At 51.2% G+C, this 21,570-nt stretch overlaps 8 protein-coding genes and 1 further gene across 8 annotated transcripts; 2 read left to right on the top strand and 7 right to left on the bottom strand.

Moving 5' to 3' along the window:
* Nucleotides 1-563: 563 nt before the first annotated feature.
* HER10_EVM0011131 (F-box domain-containing protein) lies at nt 564-1,760 on the bottom strand (the record flags this gene model as incomplete). The annotated part of the gene is made up of 1 exon (XM_035480569.1): nt 564-1,760. The coding sequence occupies exon 1, from the start codon at nt 1,641-1,643 to the stop codon at nt 564-566; it is 1,080 nt and encodes a 359-aa protein (XP_035328494.1). The 5' UTR covers nt 1,644-1,760.
* Nucleotides 1,761-2,763: 1,003 nt separating this feature from the next.
* Nucleotides 2,764-3,770, bottom strand: HER10_EVM0007247.
* Nucleotides 3,771-5,589: 1,819 nt separating this feature from the next.
* Nucleotides 5,590-7,114, top strand: HER10_EVM0013236 (alkaline phytoceramidase). Its single transcript, XM_035482600.1, has 3 exons — nt 5,590-5,968; nt 6,032-6,105; nt 6,164-7,114. The coding sequence occupies exons 1-3, from the start codon at nt 5,883-5,885 to the stop codon at nt 6,811-6,813; spliced, it is 810 nt and encodes a 269-aa protein (XP_035328683.1). The 5' UTR covers nt 5,590-5,882; the 3' UTR covers nt 6,814-7,114.
* HER10_EVM0009132 (uncharacterized protein) lies at nt 7,068-7,299 on the bottom strand (the record flags this gene model as incomplete). Its single annotated transcript, XM_035478631.1, has 2 exons — nt 7,068-7,174; nt 7,245-7,299. 2 exons carry the CDS (start codon nt 7,297-7,299, stop codon nt 7,068-7,070), a joined length of 162 nt encoding a protein of 53 aa, XP_035328321.1.
* A 1,365-nt stretch (nt 7,300-8,664) lies between these two features.
* HER10_EVM0002480 (glycosyltransferase family 2) lies at nt 8,665-10,151 on the bottom strand (the record flags this gene model as incomplete). Its single annotated transcript, XM_035472189.1, has 5 exons — nt 8,665-8,848; nt 8,907-9,017; nt 9,094-9,525; nt 9,608-10,054; nt 10,123-10,151. 5 exons carry the CDS (start codon nt 10,149-10,151, stop codon nt 8,665-8,667), a joined length of 1,203 nt encoding a protein of 400 aa, XP_035327692.1.
* Nucleotides 10,152-11,028: 877 nt separating this feature from the next.
* HER10_EVM0012429 (uncharacterized protein) lies at nt 11,029-11,613 on the bottom strand (the record flags this gene model as incomplete). The annotated part of the gene is made up of 1 exon (XM_035481825.1): nt 11,029-11,613. One exon carries the CDS (start codon nt 11,611-11,613, stop codon nt 11,029-11,031), a length of 585 nt encoding a protein of 194 aa, XP_035328607.1.
* Nucleotides 11,614-13,247: 1,634 nt separating this feature from the next.
* On the bottom strand, nt 13,248-14,312 carry HER10_EVM0008746 (parallel beta-helix repeat protein; the record flags this gene model as incomplete). Its single annotated transcript, XM_035478256.1, has 1 exon — nt 13,248-14,312. The coding sequence occupies one exon, from the start codon at nt 14,310-14,312 to the stop codon at nt 13,248-13,250; it is 1,065 nt and encodes a 354-aa protein (XP_035328285.1).
* Nucleotides 14,313-18,821: 4,509 nt separating this feature from the next.
* On the top strand, nt 18,822-19,412 carry HER10_EVM0003996 (Mpv17/PMP22 family protein; the record flags this gene model as incomplete). The annotated part of the gene is made up of 1 exon (XM_035473656.1): nt 18,822-19,412. One exon carries the CDS (start codon nt 18,822-18,824, stop codon nt 19,410-19,412), a length of 591 nt encoding a protein of 196 aa, XP_035327847.1.
* Nucleotides 19,413-19,592: 180 nt separating this feature from the next.
* HER10_EVM0012416 (uncharacterized protein) lies at nt 19,593-21,092 on the bottom strand (the record flags this gene model as incomplete). The annotated part of the gene is made up of 1 exon (XM_035481812.1): nt 19,593-21,092. One exon carries the CDS (start codon nt 21,090-21,092, stop codon nt 19,593-19,595), a length of 1,500 nt encoding a protein of 499 aa, XP_035328605.1.
* Nucleotides 21,093-21,570: the final 478 nt, after the last annotated feature.

The following is a 21,570-nucleotide window of genomic DNA, read 5'->3' as shown; positions in this document are numbered from 1 at the left end:
CTGTCATTTTCCGCTTTGGGGAAGCCGTTAGGTGCATTGCCAAAGTCTCACGTTTAAGCTTGTCTCAAAGTGACATGCAACAAGCAAGGAGTGTGTGTGAGCATCATTGACGTCATCAGTCATTGAGCATTGAGCCACCCGCCCTCGTTTATCACTACCTTACTCGGGCATGGGAGTATGTGACATTGCTATCACAGATATATGTGTTTGCCAGTATGAATAAAGAAGTACAATGCATGATGGGAATACAGAGATAATGCTAAGAAACATGCTGCGCGAGTCCTAGTCGCTGTTTGGAAGAGAACAACAGTACACTGCTATGCAGGAAACAGATCCGAGTGCCTTCCCTCTTTATCAGCCTTCATGGTCGCGTTTTCAAAAGAATGAGGGAATGTAGCGCAAGCCAGGTATGTGTACAAGAGGATCCCTGGAAAATTGTAATGTGAACAGTGAAACGAATGAAGATACATGAGAAACCTGTGGCCCTGAAAGAAGAAGTATGTGACGGAACTATTCACATCCACGGAAAACAATACAGCCCGTCAGACGACATCAAACATCGGCTATTCAACCTCCATCAACTTCCAATGCCAAACAACATACCGCGGGTGAAAGTGAGGAAACTCAACAGCCTCGCCCCACGTATGCTCCGTCTCAAACTTTACCTCGCGATGCTCCTCGCACCGGAAAGCGGCATCAAAAACGCCCACGTCCGACGGGTCCTGCGGGTGATTCGGGAGAGACGTATCGTCCGCGTGCATCAACTCCACGACGACGCTCGTCCGCGCCATCAACCTCTCAAACACATCCTTGACGTGCGAAAAGGCAAAGTGCGTCGTCGGCTTGCCCCAGAGCACCCTGAACCAGAGTGAGTGCCGTCCGTGGTGTCCCGCCGCGTGCTGGACGATGTCGTAGAGCTCTCCCATCCGCACACCGCTGCATGGTGCTTGTTCTGAATCCGCAGCATTCGAGGGGGGTGCCGAGGGAGGAGTCGGCTGCCGGATGAGAGAACTCGCGATCTTTTGCTCTTCCAGCGCGAGACTGCAGACGTCGAAGCGCATGTATCCCAATGACGGCGGCGGCGGCTGCGAGACGAGCATGCGGCGCCAACTTGCGCCGCGGCGCGTAAATCGCTTCCTGGCCTCGTCTTGATATCGTGCTGCTTCTTCGTTGAGCTCGGCCGGCTTGACCTGGCTCCAGCCGCCCCAGTACTCCTGGACCGTTTGGATCGGTTCCGGGGTTTTGGACCAGGGCAGCTCGTAAAACGAGTTCGCCCGGCGCTGGCACGAGTACGTTGGTCCAAAGTCGAAGAAGCATTTGTCAAATTTCTCTGCTAGGAGGGGGTTGATTAAGCGGTCACCGGTCGTATGGGATGGCATGGCGCCTTGCTCCGGTATGCTCGGGAACACACCATCCTCGAGGCCGTGGATCACTGCCCGCGAGATATCCATCGAGACTGGCTTGAAGAATAATGCCTGCTGGACGGCTGGTGATCCGTCCATGAAGGCTTTCCATGTCCTGCTCACCCGTGACGCTGAGACCAGCAGCGTTCTCATGTCGACTTGCACTAATATGGATTCCAGAAGCTCCGGGATGGCGAGGACCGTCTTCACGGCGCGGAGGGACGGCTGGGTTTCCGACATGGTGGCTTCCCTTTTCTTCTTTTCTCTTTCTTCATAAAAGTCTCGGGATGAACTGGTGAAGAAATGCACGCTAGACTGGTATGAAGAAGATGAGCAGAACACCCGCGCTTGGCTAACTTGCCGGCTCGCGCGGGGTTGTCGCTCTCGAGCCTCCCCTCGTCGCCGCGGGTAAGAAGAACCGTGTAAATCGATTGGAGATGATGACTAAGCCTTATCAACTACATATGATGATGCATGTGATGCTGCGTTGGAGTACGTTAGTCTGGGGGCTAACTCATCTCACCAAGCTAGCGTACCACTCAGACGGAAATATTCTTTGTTGTTCTTGAGGCAATCTCGATTCATGAACATTAGGCGAGTCAAGACAAGCCTGCGCGCAAAAGGGCCGTGTTATCCGTTTGACACATTTGATTAGGTGCCGAGAATCGCATTTATGTGAAGTCAAAATACGAAATCGCAACACCTCGGACTCATCTTCATCGAAAAAGTCGGAAGCTTACTGACCAGGACGGGTTGAACGTCCCTTCTCGCCGCGGGGGGTTACATTGTGGCTACAAAAATAGTATGAGGATGCATTTCTGTGACAGGTAACTCCATATTCCATTGATGACTGAGTTGAATTTCATCTATCTTGAACCTTCTACTCTTTTCAGATTACCAGAGATGATACGGTAACCGAAGTTTCACGTAACTTTGCCGGCTTCTATCCCAGATTCCAGCCTTTCCAGGTCCTTCAATTCACCACAGCTGCTCCAATTCTCCTGTCTGACTTGCTAATGTATTGCGGTTGAGTATGAGTGAAACGCAACCCCTCTAGTCCCGAGCCCCAAGATTGAAATTTCTAGCTACAAGTCGAACTGTTTAACACGCTGTGAATATCGTAGGAATACGTTTCTTCTGACCCCCTTGGGCCTATAAGCGAAGTCTGAAATGTCTAACACAGCGCTCTGGTCGACTCTCGAGCTGCACTCGCCCAATTTTGACGCCACACATTCCCGATTTCATTCTCCTTGGTTCAAAATCCTCTTGCGCCCATAGGCCATATCTTCTTTCTGTCATGCCAGTTGAATACAATGCTGTTTGCTTCCTCGACAGTCCATTATGGTGAGCTATAGACGCCTCAGAACGGAGGCCGGATGAACCTTGTTGAGCACATATCGTACTTCTCTAAGCGTTCGTGGTCCCAAAATAGGTATCCCTGCTCTTTGAGGCGTTCGTATTCATCTCGGGACATTAAATGAGTGATGGCACAGTCTAGAATGAAGTCGAACCCCTTTCCAGGCCCTTTATCAGCGTCCATATCTGCCAAATCGGACAGTTGCAATGGTGCATCCAGCTTGGTATCTTGCCAAGCCCTGCTTATATCAAACCTTGGCTCATACACCGAAAATTCCATGAACAAAGAGGAACAGAAGATAGGTACTCCACTCTCTAACAGCTCCCTCTTCTCAGCGTATGGCATCTTTTCGAAATTTCGAAGGAATCTCAAGCCCTTGCAATGCTGTGTTGAACGTCAGAAGAACATTCGAAGCAAGCATGAGCACAAGTCATCAAGACTGGAGGCGGCAGATCTTACCCATTTGCCTAATGAGTCGTCAGTTTTGAGCAAGCGCTGATGAGGACTAACGACTTACCGGTGTAGCCATCGGTGACTGGCAGTCCTGCAGATGCCATGAAACTATCGCTCAGATATCCGATTGCTGTTTCCATCTGCTCGATGTCCCAAGGCACAAGATCATGAAGGATGTGTCTTGCCGGGTATCGTTTTTCCCTCTCCTCAAAGTCAATGACTGGTTCTAATGGGTTGTTTTCTTGAGTCACATGGACATCCCTTTCTTCGAACTTGTAGTTGCTTAAGAGACCATAGTAGAGCTCTACACGGTAAAAGCACCGGCAGAAGCGGAGCCATTCTTTCTGGGATAGATCTGGGTGACTCGGCGTCGACTTCGTGGATATCGTGTCGTCCAGGATGTCCGACATGGACAGCCAGGCTTTGCTGGCAAAGTTTGACGCAACATCGGTAATGAGCTCGTGAGTTGCCCCCATAGCGATCAGTTGCGGAAAGGAGAACGTTTGGAAATTGCTTGTTGATACAATGCCACCTTCAAACATGAAGCGGAAGACCATTGTATCTGCATCCTCGGGTTGCAAGCTAAGGGCATTGTACGCGGAATTCGAGATGTGAACTCTCGATGCGTGTGGCAATATGACCGCATACGGTAGCAGTTGGCTGGGTATCTGTTTCCTGACGATCTGCTGGGCGAGACGAGGGCGCTGGGTGTATGCATCGTGGAATAATCGAGAGGACAGCAGAGGAGCTTTGAGGTCTTCAACCTTGTCGAGCTGGCCGAGAATCTCCGCGACAATCTCGCATGGTAAGTTGTTTATCTTCATGATACACGCAGCGTAGTTCCGAAGGTCACCTTACGCCGTATGATTGCTGGAAGGAGACCGTTGACGAAGGCGGAAAACTCTGGGCGTGTGAGGGAATGGCGAAGCTTGAAGGTTTACCTCACGCGGCGAAGGCCAGAAGGGCGTGAGCAAGTCCGATCCTTTCCTTGGGAAGGAGCAGAAGGAGTGATTGGCCAAGGGGCGAAAGTCGCCAAACGGCAGGAGGTAGGTAACATCTTGAGATACCTTACCTAGGTACTTTAAGGTAGCTAGGTAGGGAAGGCGAAAGGTATAACTCGTAGTTGCCAGGGAACCTACCTAGGTACCCAAGGTACCTCTCTTCTCAAGTGCCTTAGGTAGGTGCGTGAAGGTTCAGCTCTTATGAGGAAGGAACTGAAAGGGGATTAAGAAGGTGAAGTTAGGGCGGACATTGTCACACACCCAAAACTCTGGATACCTTAGAAGGACCGGAAGCGGCTGATCGACCCTGATTCCTCATGCTCTTTTTCAGGCCTGCAATGCATTTCATATAGATGGCAGTCCTGCAGCCTGAAATTGAAGAAGGCCTTCATACCAAGTCGCTCTCATCAGAATGGAAGGCCCACTCGTAAGCTGTCACTGGAAGTCAGAACCAGAAAGTGGCAACCGTTGAATGCTGGACAAAAACTTAAGAACCTTCAATTACTCATGAACAGAGTCGGAAAACTTGATTGACAGTACAAAGAAGTAAGAACAGATCCAGAAACGAGCCGCGGGTAGAAGATATTGGAGTGGGGCGGGGTGATCAGTCTTAGCGGTTCTTTTTAAAAGTCGATTAGCACAGAAAGATGGATACGAAGCAGGCCGATCGGGGAAGGATATAAGGAGAGAAAGCCCCGATTAAGATAGACAGAGGGGCCAGCGCATCTTTTTTACTTCAATCAGACCGCATATTTTCTTTAAGATCGGACTTAAGCCTTTCTAATAATTTACTTTCGAACGTAATAACACAAGACGATTAGGAAGTCTACCCTTTAATCGAGCTTAATAATATATCTAATCAGGAGACTTATATCCCCTCGATTAGAGTGATTCCCACCCGATCAAAGGAGGCATCTTGTGTTGCTTTAATAGGTATGGGTAGTTCTTTTGAAGCACCGCACCGCTAGAGTCCTCTCTACCCTACACACTTTCAATATCAATCCACAATTGAAGAAACTTCAGGAATCCGCACATGCCCATGCGTCCTTCCTGGAATTCGTGTTTGTTAGCACACTCGACTATCATATGAGGCGTCGTTGGGATTTCGCTTGTCTTGACGCTCCTAGTCTTCAAAGACGTCGGTGAATCTTTAGACGCAATGGAAGAAAAAATGTTGTTGAATCCAGGGGAGGAAACGGTGGAGCCGAGACCCGCATCCGCCCCGGCTCCGGGTCTCCGCGGATATGCGGACCGACCCCAGAAAATGGGCCCAACGGCGCATCGGGTGAGGCGCTCTGCAGGTTACGTGATCCACATCGCAGTCGTGTTACTTTCCCATTCCTCCCGAGGCTCCATTTCTTTTTTCTCGCTTCGGATCGTTGGCAACTTCCCCTGAGCTTTAAATGCAGGATCGGACGAACGACTGAAGAAAAGTATTGCGGAATTGTGACGTGCTGACGCTTCCAAACCCAACTTGAGATCTTCTTTCAAGACCTGCAACGATTTTAAGCTCCGCAATTGGCTGTTACCACCCTGGGTTATCGATAGCTTTCTAGCACGAGGGAAATCTCAGTCGCGTCAAAATCACGCGCTTTTCTTACTCCGACAGCAGAGCCAACGTAGCCTCAGCAGTGGGATCGACGATTCGCGAGGAAAGGTGTCGCCGAAATGAGTCACAAGCATCAGACCCTCCGCTTTGCGAGCGACGCAACTGCGGGCGATGGTATCTGGGGCTATCCAACAAGCAAGGCAAAGTAAGCAAGGCTCTAAGATACCGAGTCGTCGTGATCACATGCTGACGTAGCACGTCTTTTCAGCTTCTGCGAAGAAGACTACATCTTCACGCGCTACATCGCAGAGTTCATCAATTGTCTATCCAATGCCACGTACAGTGAGTGACAGCCCTGCCATATCCATCCCTGTGCTCATCATGCTGAACCCTCCAACAGTCTACCTCGCCCTGAAGTACCCCAGGGCCAACTCCAAGGCCGCGGTGCCATGGTACCGAACCCTCGACATCCAATCCATCGGTCTCCTCGCCGTCGGTATCTTCTCTGGCGTTTTCCATGGCACCATGCACCAGGAGACGCAGCTCCTCGATGACCTGTCCATGCTGGTCCTCGCCGGCTCGCTCGTACAGCCCCTGTACGCCTTCCGCCAGTCGCGCGCCGTGGGGGCCGCGATCACCACCATCCTCTGGCTCGGCATCGCCACCATGGCCGTCATCTACGTCCGATCGGGGGACATTGCCATCCACGTCGCGACCTTTACCGGACTGTTGACATTTGTCTGGCCGCGCACGCTGTTCATCGTCTACTGGACTGGACGCTACTCGAAAGAGCAGCAAAAGGGACTGATGAAGCAGTTCTGGAAGGCTTGCATCATCTTGATCGTGGGTTTCACGCTCTGGCATATCGACTTGGAGTTCTGCGCCGAGCTGAGAGCCGCGAGGAAGAGTCTGGGATTGCCTGCCGCGTGGCTGCTGGAACTCCATGGATGGTGGCACATCTTCACCGCTCTGGGCGCGAGCTGGTACATGAGGTTGATTCGGGAGCTGACCTCAGTCGAGCAGACCGCTGTTGGGAAGAAGGCGCAGTAAATACAAGCGTAGTGGACGCCCCCGTTCGACTTCCTGCGGGCCCGGCATCATTGCTCCATCATGCGATGCGGCTCGACATACGCTCGTAGGTTTAGCATTTCCCAATCAGCCCGGGAAACTGATGACATATAGACATCACCTAGAACTCAGCGTTTAGGCGGCAGCGTTTGGAAGTCAGGACCTAAGTCTGGTGGCATCAAATAAAAGATAATTCTTCCCATCCTAGGGTACGACTGCGGAAGGATCTAAAACACCTAGCTCTTGCATTCCTCTCTGAAAACACACTGAAAGCCATCCGCCGCGCAACAGAAGTTGGGTGGTTTGCACACTCCCTTGTTTCCTTGTGCATCATCGCAGGCAACTTTCGAAAGCATCATATTAGCAACGGTTTATCCAAATCCATGGTAATGCAAGGTGTGGCTTCAACTGACATGTAAGGGAGAGAAGTCCCGCTAGAACGACAAGTGCGCTCTGTTTGAACTGCATTGTGGCTGATGGAGAAAATGGTGTAAAGACTTGCTGTAGTAGAGAGTCTAGTTGTTTGACACTGGTGGTTGTACTTCAAAGGCCAAGTTTTAGGTGAATGAGTCCATGCCTTTATACTGTCACAAAGGCTAACAATCCAAAGATTGCAGGATCAAGCCGAGTTTACCGAAGTCATCGTCTTGTCGGTATCGCCGGCGTACGCGTGTATGGACAAAGCCAAAGTCCGACACAATGCGACTGGCCTAGATGAAAGCTCGCCAGGATGGTGGAGCTGAGTTTCAAAGCACAATCGAGTATAGCCTGAGAACTGATCGATAGCATGTTCATCCTGATCATAAGCACCGCAAGACTCCGCATTTCAGCCCCCAGTAAGGCTGATGTACCAAGTGGCTGGGTCCTATCAGCTGGGTCCCATGAGTGCGCAGGTTGTCATGCAGCAGTGTCAGAAAGACCGGGGTCCCTGACTCTTTGGACCGAAGCATTAGACATTGACAGCCATCTCCGATGGTAACAACATAATACATTCGTGCTGTCAATCAAGATGATGAAATCACTGGATAATCTGGTGCTGCTCCTGGTTAAGTCCAAATCACAAAGCGATGGGAACATGCCTGAATATTCGATTGGACAATATTCAATCGAAAGTCAGGTAAGGACCGCCGACGCATCGTAGGTTCACGGTCAGCAATAAGGTTTGGCTTCGCATGCGGTAAAAGGGCTGTCGCAGCTGACAAAGACGGCGAGATAAGTTTCATAAATTCCCGCGTATAGGGCTGATCCGGAACCATATAGCTTCTCGAACGGTAGTGGTAAACTTTATTCTATTCCTGGACTTAACCAAGATCCTGGGAACACACGAGATACTGACCTGTGACGCCTACAGATCTGTTATACCCACAGGACTTGTTGTGAAGTCAAGGAAACTTATTGATGTGACGCGGAGCATTCTTTACTGCGCTGTATGTTGCGCACTTTGAGTGACACTCGATGGGTAATGCTATACGATTAAACATGATCTTGCTTTGATGCAGTGGCAGGTCTCTTGCGGTCTATGCAAGGATCATGACGCCTTGTACAGATATCTATGCCTACATTGTTCACCATAATGTCGACTCTGCACTATGCAATTTGCTCGCAGCCTCTGTATGTATTGTCGCCGAAAGCGTTTTGTCTACCGGTCTATGGGCGGACTTTGTCTCGAGCTCCAGTGTTTCTCGTGAGAGACCTATCTATTCACCCCCAAAACCCCAATTGTCAAGAGAGTCTTCCCTAGCCCTCGTGTTTAAAGAACTCTTGTATCAGCCATGAAATGTTCCGCTGTCGCCCAAGCAACTACGATACTCGTCGTGGCTCATTTGCCTTCGTTCAGGTGTCACGGGTGCCCCAGGCCTCGGTGCTCAGAGTGAGCCAAGCGTAGACGTCGAGAATGGGATGAGCGTTGTCCAGGAGGAAGCAGGCCCACACCTGGCGAGAAGTGAAGGGGAAGCGACGCGCAAAGGCGTTGTAGGTGCGGAACCAGCCCCAGATGTAGTAGCCCGCAACGAAGTAGCTGTCAGAGAAAAAGTCAGTCATTTTTGTCAGAATAGGTCAGAGGGAGAAGAACTTACGCAATGGGAGACTTCTTGGCAAGACACATTATGAAGGCAATGATGTGAACCCAGGCGATGACAGGTCGAAGAAGACGCTCAATAATCTTACGAGCCATGTAGGGGTGCTTCCTATTTAATTGTTAGATTCTTGGGAGCCTCATTACAAAGACAACACAGGACGGGGGTTAAGAGAGGAATGACTTACTGCTTGATCTTGCGGATGCCAGGCTGGTAGATCACAGTCGTGAGGAAGGACTGGATGGCGTTGCGCTGCCAGCGGATCATCTGGTACAGCAGACCAGAGTCACGCATGACAAGGGTGGTAATCTCAGCCTGGGGGGCATTCTGGACAGCAATGTCCCAACCCTCAGTCTGCAGCCAGCGGGTGAGAAAGACATCGTCGCCAGTGTTCATGAGCTGACCGTTCCATCTATCATTGGTGATGGCCTCCATGAAGCGAGGGTCCTGGGCAATGTCAGTGCGGACCATCATGGTGCGACCGACCATGCACCAGCAACCGCCATCGGCAGCGGAGCGAACGGCCTGGACATTGTTCTGGTTGTCGAGAGAGCGGAGGGAGGCGACCTCCCAGGGAGTGATGACGGCCGGGTTGCGGCGGTCAGAGCTGATGAGAGCGCTGTGAAAATTAGCAAGATGTCATTAGAAGAAAAAGCTCTTTCAAAGGAAGAAAGGAGGGAAAGGACAATAGCTTCACATACCTCTGCTTGCCAGTGACACCGCCGACCTTGGGGTCCTCAAAACCGGCCAAGAGGTAGGGCAGAGTCTCCAGAGTGCCCCAGAAGGCATCATCGTCGACGAGGGCAAGAATCTTGCCCTGGGCCTCCTTGATGCCGACGACCATCTGGTAACGCTTGCTGGCGTACTCGGCAGTCATGACGCTGATGCGATCATCGCCCTCAATAATGACGGGCTTGACCAAGTCATGAACACGCTGAAGGTCACGGTCAATGGTGACAATAATGATCTCCTTGGGCTTGTTGGCAAGCCAGAGACGAAGGCAGTCGGTGAACGTGTCGGGGGTATTGATGGTAGCCACAATGATGCTGACATCAGTAGTCCTGAAGCTGGGCTCCTGAGGAAGGGGAATGGGCTTGGCCTTCTGCATGAGCTCCTTGGTCAGAACCTCATCGTAGGCATACCAGGCCCTGTGGAAAAATAAATCAGCTTGTCATTTCGGTTTTCAGTGTGCACGAGAGAGAAAGGCAAGACTTACCACATGGCACCAAGAACGTATTCAGACATTCTGAGTATCTTGGTCGTGTGTTGCTCAGTGTGTGAAAGGGTTTGTGTGATTGAAGAAGAAACTGCGCGGGTAGGAGTTCCTTTGTCGCGAAGGATTGAGTTGATTGTTTGTGAGAGGAAGAGAATTCCTACGAGGGAAGTGAGAGGAAGGGTTTTATCGAGGGAGAGGGAAGAAGGCCGTCAAAAGGAAGGCGCGCGTGGATATTCACTGGATTGACAGATGAATAAGATGAATGGGTGGTGATTCACTTCAAAGGGGCCGGAGGTGAAGTTTGAGGGTGAAGTTCAGATCCTACCTGTCCCAATTTTGGAAGGTACCAGCTTTCACCTTTGGAAGGAGCGAGACGGCAGGCCAGAGCAAAGATATTCCGACTTTTTCTTCAAGTGAAAGATCTTCAAGAGCTCAAAGTCCCGAAATGACTGCTGATTTTTGGCGTGGATTGCTTGACCAACTATGTAGAAAATGGCAAGTTGAGTGTTGTTGGAGTATGTAACAATTATATGATGAGATTGTGATTTTGAGATCGACTGAGTATCCAACCCAGCATTCTACTTATGGTATTTGATCATGCCAATTCGTTGTGTCCGAGAGACCAGTAAACACGGACAAGACAAACAAGATGAACAAGACGAAGCATCATTTCCTTTGCTGGGCAATCTCATCATAATGCACTTCAAGTCTCGCAAAGCAAAGTTTTCAACCTACAGAGCTGGTTGGCAATGTCCTTTGGGACCGACGCGATATGCAGCCTTGTTGATGATGAAAGGAGCACTTATTCATACGCTCAAAGCTGTCTCGTTGTATTTCCAGTACACAGACCAATATCCACCCGCAACCTGTAAACATGAAAGCCAAGTTCCTTGGTAGGCTATGTCCTCAATCATGCCTTCCTCGAGCGTCCCGCATGCGAAAGGCCTGAGCCACAAGCGCCGCTTGCTCATCTCTCACAATCTCCCTCTGACGACGACGAACCCTTCTCCACTTCCATACAACAGCGGCTACAATAGGGATGAGAAAGACGCCAAAGACCTTGAGTTCATTCTCATTCATCTGGCGGCGATTCTCATGAAGCTCAGCCTCCTGCAGGCCAAAAACGCCGCTCACCCATTTGCAAACGGTCTTCTCTCTCAGCTGCTGCGGAATAGCAAAAATCTCGAACTCATCCGCAGGGTATACTGGGAGGAGTATCTGCATAAGCTGAATGAGAACCATAAGTTCAGTGAAAGCGATGATGGCGACCTCGTCGGGGATGGGGATGACGGCTTCCGAGATCTTAGCGCTGAGGCCGTAGAGGGTGATTGCGAGATCGAGGGCGAGGAGGCCGACCGCCAAGCACTCCCAGGTCTTTATAGTGTGATTAATAGTTCGTATAAGCTTGTTCATGGCGGTTTCGCGTTGCTCCGAGGTGCAGACGCCGTACCACGCGTCCCGAAGCGTGCTGCGGAGGAGTGTTTCTGTCATCTTCTCGCACCGCGGATTCCCTAGAGAGAATCTATGTTCCGGGATTTGTGACCGGATGGCGAGTGCTTTGTTTTTCGCTTTAGTCGCTTTTAGGCTTTGCTGAGATGTGTTCCAAATCTTCACCTTGTTGCAGACTGATGGGCCTGTGGGAACCTGAGGATCGTAGCCGATGAGCACAGGAATTGAGAGAGAGGGAATATCAAACTCACAATTAGAGGCCGTGACTGGTCGTGGTTGCTGGGGTGAGTGTCGAGGGTGGAGTCGTACACATAAGCCCAAAGGTGTAGTACGTCCCCTTCACTTCAACCGAGCAAGGCGCCAGGGAAGTGCCCGTGTATGGATCCGATATCTTGTGGATAATACGCGCTCTCAGGTTTTCACGTGATGCGTAGCTGAGATTGGCATCGGTAGTCCAATAACACGGCGAAGCCTGAGCCTGGACAATGTCTGGAATAAACAAAGGATGCGGACGCGTAGTTTGAAATTCATACCGAACTGAAAAAGAGCTAGGGGCTTTCCCCCTCAGTTGTTACCAAGGCCTTTACTTCTTTGACGTTCTGAGTGGTTACTGGGTTGTCAAACCACATGCTCCCGTCTTTGAATGTCACAGATAGAACGGCGACGACCGATCTTGTGAAATGTCAGGAAAGTGATGATGTGGACAGCGAAGCTGCAGCCAGTCATCATGAGATTCGTCCTTAGGGGATCCGAGAAGCCGAGCTGCTGCGTGAAAGCGACAATGAGGTTCTGTGTGAAAGGCACGCCTTGGACCTACCAGAGTATTTAAACACCCATAGCGATGACGACGGTTCGACGGAGGTTAGTTCCCCTGAAGCAGTCTTTGAACGAGCTTGCTTCATTCAGTTCTCTCTGCTCCTCACTAGAGCTTTGAGAAGTTGCACTTCTTGTGGGATGGTTTCCGGGCGAGTTGAGATTCTCTTGAGCACTGTCTCTGCCTCTCCGTACTTCCCGCGGTAGATGAGGTACCGATGAGACCCTGGGAGGAACAGGAACATAGTTGCGTGTCCGATCGGGACGAGTAGCTGGCACATGATTGCGATCCTGTTTAGTAGCATGTAGGCGGCACCTTGTACCCGTAGCTGTCTGGAATCTTTACGGATGCCAATGATCAGTCCGACAGGGAAGTTGCAACTCGGCCGATGTTCTTCTTCTCGTCTATGCTGGGCAGAATCTCTCTACGGAGATCCCTCCGGCGGTTTGGACGGGATAAGCTTATTGCGACGATCTCGAGAGATGACAGGGGTAGCCAGCTTACCTGCATCATCTTTCAAAAGGGATGGGGCAAAGAGTGGCTCTCGCTTCCTTCTTCGCAAAAGATCTTCCATGGGAGCCGAGTTGACCAACGTTACAACGTACGATCATGCAGATACGAGCCGAGCAAAATTACGCAGCCGAGGAGCCAGGGTGGTGTTCAGGGTTATGGGCGAAAAGATCTTGTCTCCAGCCCGCGCGTCACGTTGTCAATTGCTCGTTAAAGTTATGTTGGCACCAAGAAATTTGTAAATAGTATATGCACATTGACTAACTAGAGCCACGATGAAGAATAATGTACTGTCGAAAAGGAAAACACGCTATGTTCAGAGAGCACCATCCACCACTGACAAACTCCACGCTTAGCAGACGTTGCGAGCGCCGTTGCCGGTAAGGTTCCACTTGATGTTCGTGCCGCAAGGAGACTCGCGGACAGTAGTGCCGTCGACCTTGGCGGTGATGCTGATGTCGCGGGTGATGGGAAACTCGGAGCGGGCAGAGAGACGGACCTCACCGCCGCCGTTGACGGTACCGCCCTTGATGGTGACACCGTAGCAGTTCTCAATCAGGATGGCGTTGTTGCCGTTGTTCGCGAGATCGATACTGCCAATCTCGGCGCCGCCAGACTGGGAGACGCAGAAGATGCCACGACCACCGCCACGGGAGACGACCTTTGTGACGTAGACATTCGTGGTGTAGGCGCCGCTGGCGAGCTGGCCATTGTTGTTGGCGAAGCGGAGGGTTCCGTAGCCGGTGCCGGCACCAACGTTGTTTCCATCGACGAGGCCGACCTTTGCGTTGGTCGTCTTTTGGAGCAGCAGTCCCGACTCGCCGCAGTTCTTGGCAATGACTTGGTCAATGGTCAGGCCGTCAATGTTCCAGGTCTCGACGGCGTGGCTGCCGGCGCCGTTGACGGTGATGACTCCCATCTTGACATTGGTGTTGGCGGCTTGGTCGCGGTCGAAGCGGATACCGATGCCGCCGCTGAGGTTCATGTTGATAGCGCCGAGGGTGAGGTCCTTTGTGCCGTAGAAGCGGAGACCAAAGTACGGGTTTCCAGTCATGGAGAGGTAGGGGATCTTGACGCCCGAGGCGTTGGTGACCTCGATGGCGCCGCGGCCGGATCGGAGGGCGACATTGATGGTTCCGCAACCCTCGAAGGTCTTCCCGCTCTGGATGGCGATGGTGTTGGCGCCGATGGAGCCGGAGGCGATAACGGAGACGCGTTGGCCGCTGCTGATGGAGTCGACGGCGGCCTGGATGGCAGCACGGTAGTCGGAGCCGGAGTAGACCTGGCTGGAGCCCTTAGTCGCCACGAAAGAGCTTCCAGATCCAGTGACCTTTGCGTCGGGCGTGCCAGAACCACACTGAGCGGCAGCAGAGGAGGCGAGTGCCAGCACTGCCGTGAGAATGGATGACTTGACCATGATTACAGGCTAGATACACGGGTAGCAATAGAAAGGAGGAAGAAGTAGAGAGCGAGATGTTTCAAGACCCTCTTCTTTAGAGAACTTCGGCGTGGCGACCTGTTTATATCTGATGGCCCCAACGACTCAACCAGGTGGATACTGCGATGGTCCAGACGCGCGCCACTTCGGTAGATGCTCATATGGGGCAAGCACGTTCGTTGGAGGACGAAATTGGCCCGGCCCCTAGACCGGGAATGCATCCTCCGCATTCATTTACCACGAGCTTGGAGGCGGCTCGGCATGGCTACGGAGTGGCTACGGTTGAGCCGGGGGTGAGCGCCGGTTGGACAGAAATTGGGAAACAGAGTCGCCAGTTCGGTTGAGAGCTACACGAATGACACCCTAAAGAAGCAAAATGGAAGAGTGGATTGCTTGCTCTAAGAAAACAGACCTTCCCGATTCATGCTTTTGAAACTTCCGTCCCTTGGCTCACACGTTGGGCCTTGGCACGACGCTGTCTTCGCTTGGCGTGACCCGTGAGATGATCGACAGAGCTGCTCTGAGAACCTCTGAAGACAACAATTGATGGAAGTTGAATGGGAGAACTCAATACTCCGCTTGAGATAAGGATAGCTTTATTGCAGATTGACTGGCTTCACTATTTCGGTATTACTCTCGAGTCCGTAACTTTGTATTCTCAAAGGACTCAACACTTGGCAATGCCTGAAGTCAAGTCTAGACGCATAGCACTATATCCAACGAAATGTCGAGCCTTGGCAGTACAGCGTACATGCTGGCGCAAGGGGAAGCGTCTCATATTAACAATACTTTTTACTTCAGGCCACAGCCGCTTTCTGGTGTGAGCTTGACTGTCTCACGAACACTAGGTCCCGCACTTGATCCACTGAGCAAATAACGTCATCTGAAGTTGTTTCTTGGGGGCTCTTTTAAAGGAGACTGGCAGACTTGCGGTTATAACGCCTACAGTTATTGGGCAGCGGAAACGGGGATTTCGAGACGGATTCTTCGGCTCGCACTTAGATGCCCCGGTAGGAAGCAATTAAACGTTGGCCAGTGGCATGGTCTTCTGGGCAGATTGGTAGACTTTATTTAGTGGGCTCATGCACGATCCTCTTCCCCCCGCCTTTTGGACTGATTACTTCGCTGCCTCTGCCGACACTCTGCAGATTATCGTAGAATTTCCGTTCAGCTCCTGTAACTCGCAGAGCCAAGCGTCACTTTCGTAGGGCGATGACTGATAGCTATGGCGTTTATTCAGACGCTTCTGTTCATTTTTAAGGGGAAGACACATGTGGGGAGAGCTGGTCCTGACAAGAAAAGGTCGAATTAGTCCGTCTTGGCGCGCTACAACCCCTCAGCCGGCAGATACGAGCTCGGTTCGTGACCGCTGCAGGGGGCTTTGGGTGACTACTTTAGTGGCTGCTCATGCTGTCGCTTAGTGCCAAGCGACGTTGAGATTGGGTTCAAGGTGAAGAACCAAGTCTAGCCGGAACCTACTCTAGTGAGAATTACAGGCGAGCCTCTACGATCTTCATGGGCCATCAGGTGACCATGATGATTCGGCCTTCGGCCAAAACGGGGCCGATCGAGGATCCGAGAGAGAGTGACTGAATCCGCAAGAGACTGGCTGCTCTAAAATCCCTCTTCCCACGAGAGCAAGGACCAAACAGTAAGCTTCACATATGTAACGTGCAAACTATAGCAAATGGCCTAGTCTTTTCAGTAACAAACCAACATTCATGCGCGTGATATTAACTGGCTGGTTGTCCTTTGCTGGTCCCCATCTACCTCTCACCATTACGATGGGCAAAAAGGACTGAAATCGCAAATACCATCCGTGGACCCAGCTTTCACCTTTGACTTCTCAGCTTCAGCCCACTGAACTCTACATTCATTTTTTCCGCCTCAGTTTTTTACACTAGTCATTACTCCTTATTGACGATCCCGTCAAGGAGTATGATCTGGTCTGCGAGCTATGACTGAGATCGCTGGAATCGATAAATTCGCACTGGCACCAGACGTGACCCCTTACCTGCAGGGTAATGATGTCTGGCTGAGAGCTCTTGCTCACAGTCTTGACGATACTCTTTGCCACATAAATTTCGTCAAAGTCTAGGTAATCATTCTTGGAGAGAACCCTCTAAAATTTCACTATGGACCTTGACGAAGGTGCTGCCGTCTGGAGCAATAATTCGAAGAATTCTGCTCTAATGACTGCGCTGTAGTCTCTAGTTCCTCGGCAGAATCATTCTTGGCAATAAATATCTATGTCTTGGCTGAGAACGAGGGTTTGCAACAAATCCCCCCCCACCCCCCCCCCCTATTCTCTTTTTGTCCGACTTGAGGATACCAGAAAGGATGCCGGAAGGACGGAAATAGCACCTTTTACAGCAATGTTGTGTGTACGGCCATGGTATGAAAATCGACAGTATTGAAAAAGGGAGTCTTGATGATGGGCGCTAAAATGAGGTTTATGGTCTAGTTCTCGGACTATCTGCCGTCAGTGTGAGTCGCAGAATGATACCTACATAACACGCAGATATCCTCCTCACCACTATAACTATCGGAGAAGTGTGGATGTGGGTAGCGATCTTTGATTGCACGCGGTGTAAGACTTCCGCCTTGTTCGCAATGAAATATTCCTATTTCATCCATTCACTCCAGTTGCAGGAGCTGACTCTTGGACTAGCAATTAAGAGCATGGAGCCCTTCACATTCACCTCAGAGATTTTCTCAGCCCACTATCAGGCTAAAAGACAGCTCGATGGGAACCGCCGGCCTGGATTTCAATTTCGTTTTCTCTACGATCATCAGTCTTTGTTCGCTACAGATGGATGTGAATCGCTATTCATAATCTATGGCGCGAGTATACTTCATACCTTCAGTTGCTACAGGTCAATACTGGAGACAGCAGGGACGACTCTTGAATAAACCAATGGTCCATTCACTTGAATGTCGGCATATTCAGCATTTATGCAAACGAACGTAGTAAGAATACGCTTCTTCCTATCCTCTGCCCTTTCTCTCAAAGCCAGGAATGGCTGTCTATTCATGTTTGCCGGACGGCCAATCTATCTGCTACGTTATAAGCCAGGAACCTTCTGTACGAAGCCGATAAAATTCAGGGATTTGTGCATTGTTGCGATAGTTTATGGGATAATAGGACTACGCGGACTGTCGATGATTACCCGCACCGGATGTCATCTCCCGCGGCAGCGACTTTGAGTCTATACAGGCCCGTTTGCTCATTGAACAACTGCACGAGCCTTGCTAGATCCAGATATATGATGAGCTTAGTAACCCTAGCCGTATCAATACTCAGTCTAAGAATGTTGGCTGAATGGAATGTTGTTTTGTTGTGTGGACCATGATTCTCAGTCTCGAAATTGAGATGACTTTCTATTTCTGGTTTCTGACTCACACAAGCAGTTGATCATCATGCAAGCTTCTCTATCATTGCGAAGTCACCTTCAAATCCCAAGGGTATCCAAAATATGTTGCCAACGTCAAGATGGCAGAGCGAAGTGCGTTTTTGTCGATAAGTGTGACGCAGAGTGGCAGCTTGCAGAGGTCAACCTCTACTGGGACCAAAAGGATAAAAAGCTGAAGTCGGCTTCTGACTAGACGTATACTTCCCGTGTGACACATATATGGGCGGCTTTTTTGCTATTTGTGTCTCTCTTCCTCGCTCTTACTAACCATCTTCTAGGGGAGTCTTGACAGCGGTGGTCAAAGTCGTGACAATGGTACTCCGCTCTCCCCCGTAGCTTCCGACACGAAAGGCAAGTCCTTGTGTAAATCTGCTTGAGCGCTATCGGGGTTGATTGAACCCACTGAGCATGACTTGTAAATCTAGGAGTTGACTCTATGATTCTTGACTAGGCCCTCACTGAAGCGTTTGTCAACATGACTATGCTCAAATACCAAGCTGCTGCCTCTTACCATTTGTCGATTGAATCATCAAGTTCGCGAATAGTGACTTTGCTAGTTGCTGGTCAATGCTTTTGGCACTGAACTTGGTCAGCTTAAAAAACAGCGCCTCAAGTTCTCACCCGGAGTGCTCAGTCGAAGGAAGAGAATCGAATTACCCAATGCAACTTGTACGTTGTCCAACATTGTAGTTCAAACAACAACCATCTCTTTGCATTCCTTCGGCCGGAGTGGTTATTCTTTCCTGTTTCATCTGTGGAGCGGCAGGGCGTACCGAGATTGGGCACGATCTCGGCGCTGACATTGGCCGACCGAGCACAACGGGCTCTGTGCTCCAACTTCCCCCTCTGGAATGTACAACGTGGTCCCAATTAAATGGGACACACCGCAACTTCAAACACCCAGCTAGGCCCCCAACTCAACCGCAAGCTAAGCCTCCAGCTCACATGTGAGATTTCAGCCTCAATGCGCCATCCCTAACGCCTTGCCGCTCTCCCTACCAATAGACTTCAAAGACGACCAACGTATCTGTACTTCGAGCGAGGAAGGATATTTGAACACTCAGAGACGCTCATAATGCCCTCCCTCCTCGCCACGGCGATCCAGTCTTCGTTACTCAAGGGCACCGCAAACTTCACGGCGCAAATCGTCAACCAGCACAGGCAGGCCGGCGGCAGCGCCGGGGCCCCGCTCGACGTCCGTCGCGTCCTCGAGTTCGCGACCTTTGGCTTCATACAGGGCCACATCAACTACTGGTGGCAGCACTTTCTCGAAGACCAGTTTCCCAACTCGGCGTCGTCGGCCCGCGGCAGGGGAAGGAAGGCGTCCATCGTTGAGCCCAAGATCGAGAAGCCCGAGAAACCCGAGAGGCCGGCGCCCAAGAACTACTTCAATGTCGCCCGTAAGGTCCTCGTCGACCAGACCGTCGGTCTGTTCATGATGAACTCGGCCTTTCTTCTCATCACGTCGGCCCTACGCTTTGGATTCTCTCCGATCGTCTACCAGATCTGGAGCGAGAGGATATTCGACCTGATCAAGGCCGCGTGGAAGTTTTGGCCTCTGGTGGCTATGCTCAATTTCGCACTCGTGCCCGTGGGGTATCGAGCGCTGGTGGGCATGTGTGTTGGGTTTATATGGAACATGTTTCTCACGTTTTTCCTTTTGTAACTTGCATGCCGGAAGGCCTTTCATTCTTTCTCTTTGTGCACATCATGGGTTGCATCAAAAAGCATGGAGTTTTTTATCGGGTTGGAAATGGTTGATCCATGTATTCTTGCCTGCCACCTGGCTAGTCTTGGGGAGAAGACGGGCCACACGGGGTAATTCTCGTCATAATCAATTGACTGCTCACAGCTCATCATGAACGGCTTGCTCAGCCGCCTTTCCGGCTGAAGACTTTTCATCCCCTGTCTTAGGTCCGAGTATGGTGAAAATTACCCGGCGATAGGAGATCAGCGTACCGTCAGAGACCTCCAGGATGAGGTGCATGTGCTTGTCGTCATTCGGATGACGATTTCTGCCTGGAGCACGGAGGACCTCCTCTGAAGGCATTGTGACTGTGATGATGGGAGCGTCGGTATCGCTCAGCTCCAGTCTGCCGACGTCTCGTCCTGGATTGTTGTTGTTTGATGATGGCTCCAAGTACTGCCACCACTTGTACGTCAACTCTCCTCCGTCCGGGTCGCAAGACTCTCGCGCATCGAGCCCGATGACGTCCTCCTCCTTGACAATCATCTTCACAACCTTGCGAGACGTGTCTCCATTCAACACCACGACTGGGGCATGCTGAGCATCACCGAATTCAGGACTGGCGGACCACTTGATACGGGCAGCAAAGTCGTTCTGAAACGCCTCCCTCCATCTCCACACGGTCGCCTGCGAACTCATGATCGTCCTTCCCGAAGCCCTCTTCAGGACGTCCACCGTATCCGCGTAATGACCCTCACCGTAGGTGACGGGTCCATATCGGCCGCCCCAAGATCCCCATTCCGGATATTCGGGGTCGGAGAGCCCGTTGGGGATCAGGTAGAGAAGCGAAGGTGTATCGCCCTCGACGATGAAATCAGCGTCAGGATACTTCGCCCCCAACGGCCCGACACTCTGGATATTCTGCCTGATCCAATCTGGCGATATATCCTCCTGGTTCGAGAAGCTCGGAAAGTTGTAGTACTCCTCGCCCGAGATGCCGCCCCACGCGGCAACGGCGTACCGGTTGAAGTGATGGACACTGGCAATGTAAAAGAGTTGCGGCCAGTTTCGACGGATCCACGAGCCGGTATTATCCTGATCGGAAATCGTGTAGACGCGAAGTTTGGAGACGAAGGTTTCGATCTCGGATTGCGATCTCGTCGCATTGACGTGCCACAACGCCTGCGCCAGAACAGACGCCCCTCCCCATACCGGGATCCAGAGCGGCTCATCCGAGGCGTCGACTGCCTTTACAAGCCTCTCGGAGCCCTCGCTGTCCTTTCCTTCGCCGACGCCGTCCATGCCGTAGACCGGCAAGCCGGAGGCAATCAGACCTTTGAGATAGGATGCTTCAGGCCAGCCGGGGGCATGTTTCTTTAGGTTTGGCAGTGCTTCACCGTACGCGTCGACAATATCATGGATTTGGTCTGGGCGTGTGGTGTCATTCAGCCAGACGCTCGTCGTCGCCACCAAACCTTCAATTTGGAGCTCGTTCGCGTAGACCAGAAGTCGCACGAGCGATTGTGCATCATCGGGCTCGTTGGCGATGTCGCTCAGGAGGAATACACGGGGCTTTTCAGGGGTTGAGGGCGTGCATTGTAACGCGAGGGATGGTAAGATGCAGAAAAAGAGCAAGGAGGCTCTTGCAAGACAATTCATTGTGAGACAATATCAGCAACAGCAAAGCTCAAATGATTGAACGGATTCGAGGTTCTCATTCACTTTGACTTCTGTGAGGGGCGGTATTTGTGGTGTTTCGCAAGCCTAAAGCTGGAGACAGCTGCGACGCTTCTGATTGCCTTGTTAGGAATGAACAAAAATGGGTCAAGAGGCACCGCCAATCTGACCACTGCGTCAGTCAAGAACTCTCGGACTTCTATCCGAGTGCTGAAAATTGTCCAAGTTCATGTTCCTGAAGACCAAAAAAGTCAGGGTGAGAGGAAACCAAATCGCATATCATTGTGACAGCCACTGGTGTTTAGCTTGTTGGCAGTAAAACTGGTCCAATAAGCAGACATGAGACTCTGAATTGTTGCTTGGCGCTTCGACGATTCCGCCCGGTAAGACCGCCTTCCCCTCACAGATATTCCGCAAGTCTTGAGCATCTCATATCAGAAGTTTCCATCACCTCAATGTC

Source organism: Colletotrichum scovillei (assembly GCF_011075155.1).
Source record: "Colletotrichum scovillei strain TJNH1 chromosome Unknown Contig00010, whole genome shotgun sequence".
In the NCBI taxonomy this organism is placed as follows: domain Eukaryota; kingdom Fungi; phylum Ascomycota; class Sordariomycetes; order Glomerellales; family Glomerellaceae; genus Colletotrichum; species Colletotrichum scovillei.
This window is presented reverse-complemented; position numbering and strand designations above follow the sequence as displayed.

What these genes read in the sequence shown, in the direction of transcription:
- HER10_EVM0013236 (XM_035482600.1), top strand. Translation starts at nt 5,883, where the DNA reads ATGAGTCACAAGCATCAGACCCTCCGCTTTGCGAGCGACGCAACTGCG. An exon ending in TATCCAACAAGCAAGGCAAA is followed by an intron (nt 5,969 to 6,031) that starts GTAAGCAAGGCT and finishes ACGTCTTTTCAG; the next exon opens with CTTCTGCGAAGAAGACTACA. An exon ending in TCTATCCAATGCCACGTACA is followed by an intron (nt 6,106 to 6,163) that starts GTGAGTGACAGC and finishes ACCCTCCAACAG; the next exon opens with TCTACCTCGCCCTGAAGTAC.